The sequence below is a fragment of the Alosa pseudoharengus genome, unplaced genomic scaffold (assembly GCF_046254945.1).
Source record: "Alosa pseudoharengus isolate Yale_2024_CS ecotype anadromous, Long Island Sound unplaced genomic scaffold, YU_APseudo_1.1 YU_APseudo_1.1_scf_9, whole genome shotgun sequence".
In the NCBI taxonomy this organism is placed as follows: domain Eukaryota; kingdom Metazoa; phylum Chordata; class Actinopteri; order Clupeiformes; family Clupeidae; genus Alosa; species Alosa pseudoharengus.
This window is the reverse complement of record NW_027468881.1, coordinates 23,758,436-23,766,375: the sequence shown is the minus strand read 5'-3', so window position 1 is coordinate 23,766,375 and position 7,940 is coordinate 23,758,436. Positions and strand designations below refer to the sequence as shown.

Sequence of the window (7,940 nt, the reverse complement as noted above, 5' to 3'; positions counted from 1 at the left end):
GTTAAAAGACTGCTAAATCTGCATTTGGTCTACAGAATAGATTGTTAGTGTGTTAAAAGACTGCTCACATTGCAGGCTCTAATTTAAATGGAGAGCAAAGTGCACAGTCTGTAAACATTAGCATAGTTCTCATGCATGAACTATAGCTATCGTGTGGCATATCGTAGCATTGAGCTGTGTAAGGGACCGATCAGTGAAGGCATGAGGACACAAGGAGGTTTGGTTCAAAATGGAGGATTTTTATTACCCAAAAAATGATCAAAAATTGACAAAGTCTACAAACTGACAATTAGGCCTATAAAAGAGGTCAACCAAAAGTATAATGACACTAAAGGCACAACTGACATGACGTAATCTGAACAAAAACTGACCTGACACAATGAAACAAAAGGGAACATATATATCAAAGGAAACAAAAAGGGGATAAACTAAATACATAGACTTAAATCATAACATAGAGCAAAGTAACTAAGGCCAAATTCCCCCCTCGGGCACATGGCAGACGTGATACGGTCTAATACGTCGGGCACCGAGACTTTGGTCCTCTCTGCCCTCAGCCACACCTTTGCCCAACCAGGAAGGGAACGCCCCCAACGCTCAGCCCAGGTAACTCAAGACAAAAGAAACACATGATTAGTAACAAACAACCTTTATAACCTTACAGTGTCAAAATGTGTGCACCCATATAAAACAATGTAAGGCTAAAGTACAAAAACTAATAAAGAAAATAAATGAAACAAAATGTTGCGAGAGTTAAAATGTGCAGCAAATTCATGATGTACCAAAAGAAACTAATAATGTGCATTTGTAGAGTGAGGGCTTGTGTTACCATGTGCGGCTGTGGCCATCACAAGCTGACTCATCAATGCTTAAGGTCTTGCCCATGGTGTTAAATTAACAAATGGTTTCTGTATACCAATTATGACCGTCGCTAGCTATGACTGGTCCCCAAACAAAATAGAGCTCAACATACTATAGAGCTCAACAGTCCCGCCCCTCCTCTGAGAGAGTTTAGTTTCCAGAAGTAAGTTTCCCATTCATTACTTAAATTGACATCTGGAAAAATACATATATAAAGAGTTTTAGACCCTGACTTACAGTACAGGCCAAACGTTTGGACACACCTTCTCATTTCAATGCGTTTTCTTTATTTTCATGACTGTTTACATTGTAGATTCTCACTGAAGGCATCAAAACCATGAATGAATGCAAAGTTAATTGGCCCATGATGAATATTTGTCAAGTTATGGCTTGCTGAATATGGTATTAAATAAAAAAAATAGCAACTTTAAAGAAACTAGAATATAAGACATGTTTTCAGTTATTTCACACTTTTTTGTTAAGTACATAATTCCACATGTGTTCATTAATAGTTTTGATGAATCTACAATGTAAATAGTCATCAAAAAATAAAGGAAACGCATTGAATGAGAAGGTGTTTCCAAACTTTTGGCTTGTACTGTAGGTTGACCAGCTATGACGTGACTCGTGAATCATACATTTCACGTCGAGCAAAAAAACTGACAGAAAAACGAAAAAAGGAAAAGGTACAAGACTGTGTACACATTTTAATTTCCGAGAGAAGGAACTACTCATCCCATGAGCCTTTTCAAACTTACACATTTCGAACATTTGCAGCCTAACGATAGTTTAATATGCTTCTATTTTAATCTCACACTAGAAGATGACTAACTAAAGTCATCTTAAAATAAAGATAAATTGACAAGCGTGATTTATTTTCGCGGAGAGGATGTACAGGACTGAGCAGTTGTCATATTTGGTACCGCTATGCGGTACATCTAGTTATTAAATTAGTTTGAGCTAAACATAGGAATTTGCACTTTGTCCATAATTTAAATTGGAGATCAATCTTAGGAGGTCAGCTTACACAGCGAGATGGAACAGCCGGCAGAGAAGATCCAAAAGGCCGGGTAGACCGCCTCCTTGAATGGGAACACGAAGGTGTACAAGGGGAAGGCGCGGTCGGCCACCGCGTAGAACGTGGCGGAGCCACCATCGCAGTCGAGCAGCACACCCACACGGGAGGGGCCAGGGACGCCCAGCACCGTCTCCACGGCATCATGCCACGCCGACAGCTTGTCATTGAACCACTCCATACACCAGGAGGCGCTGTTGAGACCCAGGCGGCTGCCGGGGCCCCTGCGGTCGATGGAGCCATAGGCCAGGCCGAGCCCCAGGCCCAGGCCGCAGGACTTGGTCCTGCTGATCTTCACCTCCCAGTAGTGGTGGCCCTGCAGGAAACCCTGCGAGCACAGCACCTGTGAGCAGATGGCGAAGCGCTTGGGCCCGTCGGGGTAGTGGCGCGGCTCCTCGGCCATCGATGCCTTGGTGAAGTCGTCGGTGAGGACGATGCGCTTGTGGGCCGTCCAGGGGTCCAGCTTGAGGACTGTGCTGACTGCAGAGCAAGTGACAGACACAAGACAGGAGGATTGCAGATGTGCACACTGGAAAGCTGCACAGTTGTTCTCACTATATACTTTCTACTTGTCAGCATGGACGTCCACACAGAACTGTGCATACACCCTCATAGACCCTCACAGACTCATGGATGTTAGTGGGAGTACAGTCACATACAATGCCTTCTGAAGCTAACGCCTGCTCCCCCCTGCCACTTTCTATGATCCAAATAGTTAAGCCAATTGTATGTTATGGAAAAAAATCTAAAACTTACATTTTAGTAGGTCACTCCTTTTCACGGCAGTGGAGATGTCACGAGGAATACTGACATTGTGAGCTCCTGCTGGAAAGGGTAACAAAGCAGTCACAATCTCAAATTTATGAAGCTTTATAATTGTCTGTAAAGTGAACTACACACAGTCAGTGTAAAAGAACACATCAAGTGATTTTATACAACGTTTTTTCCAGTTGGTTTTTAGTGATAAGCTTGTGTGAAAATTACTTTTTGCTCAGAGTTCAACTGAGAGTTGAACTGAACTATATGATAAAAAAAAGCTGTTTAATAAATGGCTAAGGAATGGACAACTTTACAACTCTCTGACATTTCACACTCTGTAAAGTCTGTTGTGTGTTTCTTTAGCAATATAGGTTATTCCAGCTAAACTGGTTCAACCCTATGCCCAGGAAAAGACAACAGGAGACTCAATCCATCTGAAATGTGTGAAAGTGAAAGCAGGAGTGGAAGAGCTGTTACATTCTCTGAAACAAGGCAACAGACAATTGGTTTTACAAATGAAATTGCCTTGTAGGGTGAATTGATTAAAAAGATTTAATTGCACAAATGGTCCCATGTTGTCACATCACACGACACCCACAGAAATTTAGCTGCGGATTTACATGTAGGGTAAAAGGGTTGGAAAACTGCACTCTCCAACGAGTGTCTAAAAGTTTGGGCTTTTCCTGTTTGGCAGGTGTGGGGTTAGTCCAGACACACTCAGATTAGTTCTTACTTGCATTATGCATTATGGTTCGTTTTGGTGACCATTTGTTTCTAACTTTTTGCTATTTCTTTTTTTTAAAAAGTCACTCTTAAATATCTCCACTTTAACTTTGAGTCAGTTGTGGACACATGATGCAAACCTTTGTTTAGACTACACTGTTCAGAGGAGAGTTCTGCATTGGAGAGGTTAAAAATTGGGTGTTGTTGGTTCGGTGTTCCCCCCTCTCCGGTTGTCGCGTCTTCATTCCCCTTCCTACGTCGGCTTCTCGCTCTGCTCCGTGCTGCTTGTTGTACCGGTGACGCTAAAGTTGGATCAGCAGCTTCGATCGTTGGTCCTGCAGTGTGTACAAATAAAGATTCTGTGAAAAACAGCTATCTAGGTAAAACTAATGCAAAAAATATTACAATGGCAGCTCTAGATTTACACTAAAACCTTGTCCTGTCGACAAGGTTATAAAATATCCCAATGCACTCTTAAAACAAATGTGTTGAAAATAACACAACTTGTGTTGTTTTTTTAACACATCTCTATGTCCAGATAGGGACAACACAGTTTGAATTGTTTCTAACACATTCGTTTTAAGAGTGTGGCTGTATTGCTCACCAGGGGACAAAATCGATGTTTGGTTCTCAGAGTTTGCATAAAATCTTTTCACTTCTATTTTGATCTCAGAAGTATTTCAGTTTGATCAATTTATAACATGTTTAACTTTTCCACTTAAAATTTAAATGCATCCCCAGGGGTCGGAGGGGCATAAGACACACCTTTGCTCAGGGGGTTGTGTCTAAAGGTGAGGTCTGTTTTGGAAACGTCCCCCTCTTCAGCTTCCTTCCCCTTCCTGTGTCGGCTTCTTGCTCTGCTCCGCGCTGTGCGTTGTTCCGGTGACACCGGAGTCGGATCAACGGCCTCGATCCCCTGCCCTGCAGTGTATTAAAATAAAGTTTCTGTCCTTCATACATCTTGTGATTCACAAAACAAGCAGTGTGATCAGTTGTGATTCACAAACTGAAGCGTGACCTCAGTAAAAAATATTTTAACGACAGGTTGATAAGAGAGAGCTCACTCGTACAAGCACCTCTGGCACAGGAGTGATTACGGGCATGCAGAATATGGTGTCAACTGCTGTGGACATCAACAGTAAACATTTGCAGACACACACACACACACCTGGTTTAAGAAGTGAAAATCGGTTTTCTGCTGGTAGAGTCAGGATTTTGCTCAGTAGCTCCTTCATAGCGACAGCGGAGGAGAGGTAAGCCATCAAAGCCTTGGACTCCATGTTCACATGGGGGCAGTAGGGGTCAAATATAGCACTGGAGGCCAGTTGTGTTGAAGCCTGTCAAACAGGGACAGGAGTGCATTAAAGAGAGAGAGACAAAAAATCAGGGAAAATTCTGTTTACAGTTGCATTTCTAGTTACATGTCTTACAGTTTAACATCACTACTCTCAGACCGTGGAAGGCCAACATGTCACTTCTTATAATCAGCTCTAAATACTAGTCTATAAGTATGAACACAATAATATAGGATTATAGAATTTCTTGACTACATATCATAACTGTATATTTTTTCCCTTTTGAAGCTACACCATATACCTGCAAAAAAGACAATGAGTCTGCTCTTGACAGAAGGCTGTTCAGCTCCATTTTGACTGCAGACATCTTCTCCACATTCTGACCAAACTTCTTGATGAGAGACTGAATCCTGGTCTGACCACTATCCAAGTCCTTGTCCACAGCTTTCAAGGCATCCTGCTCCTCCTTGTCAATCAGATACCTTATGAACTGATACTCTGTGCTCATCGTCTTCTTTTGGGCAGAAGCATCATCCTAGACACACACACATACAAAAACAATTACGCTTTTTTCTAGGGGGTGGATTCTGAGTCCGAACTTAGTGTTTTCAAAACACTTACCTGTAATTGCAACTGCTGCTCCCTAATTTGAGCCATCACAAGGCTGTTCTTATCAATCTTTCTATCCAGCACACGTAACATATCCGTCATTTCAGACTATGAATGCAAAGAGAAACACAACTTTAATGTTGATCATTATGTGGCTCACATAATTACATGGGTTTTGGTGTGGTGTGGGCTTGCAACAAAATGAAGTGAGCATGTTGAATATCTTGCTGACTTATTGCTATTTTCAGTGGTGTAGTACCCCACTTAGGTTAGTGGCCATTACATTAGTATGTCTAAGTTGAATGCAATTATGTACTAAACAACATATGACTCTTCACTCTTGTAAACTATATGAAGCATGACACTGAAGTCATTAAGTCTGCATCATGGAGTCCTATTTCCCTTTAATGTTTTGTTGCCTTACAGCTTTCAACTACTACAAATGTAATAGTCTGGGTGAACCCAGACGAACCTCTTAGAAAATTTGCTCTGCAGGTTAGTCTGGGTTCAACCCAGGCTAAATGTAAGGTATAATCTTTTCCGAGAGTTGAAATAAAGTTCACAGACCTCTTTCTTTGCCCGTCTCTCTTGTGGTGTGGTGTACTCGCAGTCTCGATGAAACTGCTGCAGACAAATGGCGCAAATACAGCAGTCATGTTTCTGGCAGAAAAACTCCATGATCTTGTTATGATCCTGGCAAATCTTCCCCCTGAGGTCTCCTAGCGGATTGGTCAGTTGGTGCGGGCGGAAAATAGGGTTTTCCATGTGCGGTCTGACGTGTTCTTCACAGAAAGAGGCCATGCACGTAAGGCACGTTTTAAATGCTTTAGCCGTCATACATGTATCACATTTGATAACCTCTATTTCCTCCGTCTTGGCTAATACATAGTCTGATCCCAATGGTGATGCCTTATTTTTGAAAGTCTCGACAACAGCGCTGAGTACCGTGTTTTTCTTCAGCTCGGGTTTACTGGGGTAGAGGTGTCTGCACTGGGGGCAGAATAGGATGAAACTCTCTTTCCAGCTCTCATCCAAGCAGCCTTGACAGAAGTTATGACCACAGGGTAGTGTAACGGGCTTCTCAAAAGCACTTAAGCAGATGCTGCATGTGAGCTCAGCCTCTAGACTGAGTAGTGATGGCATATCATCAGCCATTGTTGTGTGTAGTGTGCATTGTCCGGCTGGGTGCGCCTGACCAACTGCCTGCGCATGGAGAGAAACGAAACTTATGAGAAGGAACGCTATGTGGCTACGGAACCAAATGGTGAAGGCTTATTTGGAGACAAATAGGACATAAACCAGACACTATGATTTAACAGGACTGAAAATAATTGCATTATTAAACAAAAGAGTTAAGCTAGCAAAATTATAGTCACGGACGGTCAACATAAAATAAAGTTTAAGATAAATGTTGAATACGACATATTTGCTAAATAAATTGACATTTCTACACATATGGAACATAACCCAATTAATATTTTATGTTTCATTAACTTATATAGCGAAGCTTAAGCCAAACGTATAGGCTAATTAGTCTCAGACCTTGAGAGTTGCAGCGGGTGAACGCTCCCTGAAGTCAGTAGGCTGTCAGCTGAGTGAAGCCAAGAAATATTAACCTCAACTCAGGGAGTGTCTGCTGCTACAACCCACTTCTGTGCAATAAGGACATATTGACACACCCACACATGAAGTGGCATATTACGACTGGAAAGGATCATGACTCAACAACAGCCTTGTTTTCAACATGGTCAAACCCTTTGAGCCTGTTACGGAAGCGTATCCGTAGCCTGTGTATGGCACCTACTGTAATTTTGGGCAAATGTGCAATATAATCCAAATTATGTTTAAGCATTAGGCCTATCATTAAAAAATAATAATCAATAAATACCACAAGAGTATCACACCACAAGGGGCACTGTTGTGTCAGCACAGCTGTGATTTGGCATGAGGCAGCAGATCCAGAGAAGATGATCACAGCAGGTAACAGTCTGAACAAAACCAGAGAGGGTTAAAGCGGAGCTAGTAATCAAGGATCTTTGACAAAACTCTATTAACGATTTACGGCTCCCCCATTGTTTACATGTGTTGAATGGAAGTCAATGGGAGCCGTAAATCGTTAAAGGTTGTATCAGCGATGACGGGGTAACGTCACTTCTGTTGATGTTCAAACAAACCCGTGAGCTAGCTCGCTACTCCCTCCCCCTTCCTCCCATGCAATTGAAACTCTGCTGAACGAGCATCTCGTCGGTTATTAGGAACACTTTATTTTGCCTTTGAGTGGTTGGCAACACTTGTTGGTAGCAATTGTTTTTGTGTGCAGATCTCAGAGCCTAGGCTGCCTACAGAGAGGCGTTTTTTGACGGCCTGCTTATGGGGTGGGCAGCTAGCAGGAAAGATTAGATGAATGTGATGTGACCTCAACAATTAAAGTAATGTCCATTCCGAGATGCTGGTTGGTTGACAGTTGGTAAGTGTTAAAAGTCTTCTGTAATAAACTTTGGGTTCGCTAACTAGGTTGTTGCTTCGATTTATGTGTAGGGACCCTAAGCAAGCTACCGATGAGGTTGGTGCTGTTTTGAACAATATTACTGGTTAAAAAATGCTATTTGGAAAGCGTT

General features: G+C 42.1%; 1 protein-coding gene across 2 annotated transcripts; it reads right to left on the bottom strand.

The window, feature by feature from the left end:
• Positions 1 to 218: 218 nt before the first annotated feature.
• LOC143114551 (E3 ubiquitin/ISG15 ligase TRIM25-like) lies at positions 219 to 6,939 on the bottom strand. Of its 2 annotated transcripts, none has more exons than XM_076276215.1 (9): positions 6,865 to 6,939; positions 5,890 to 6,525; positions 5,335 to 5,430; positions 5,015 to 5,248; positions 4,587 to 4,755; positions 4,184 to 4,339; positions 3,559 to 3,753; positions 2,693 to 2,761; positions 219 to 2,416 (listed from the first exon to the last, which is right to left on the bottom strand). In XM_076276215.1, exons 2-9 carry the CDS (start codon positions 6,475 to 6,477, stop codon positions 1,872 to 1,874), a joined length of 2,052 nt encoding a protein of 683 aa, XP_076132330.1. In that variant the 5' UTR covers positions 6,478 to 6,525; positions 6,865 to 6,939; the 3' UTR covers positions 219 to 1,871. The 2 variants fall into 2 exon arrangements, with proteins under 2 accessions (XP_076132330.1, XP_076132331.1); XM_076276216.1 differs by having other exon boundaries at positions 2,693 to 2,758.
• Positions 6,940 to 7,940: the final 1,001 nt, after the last annotated feature.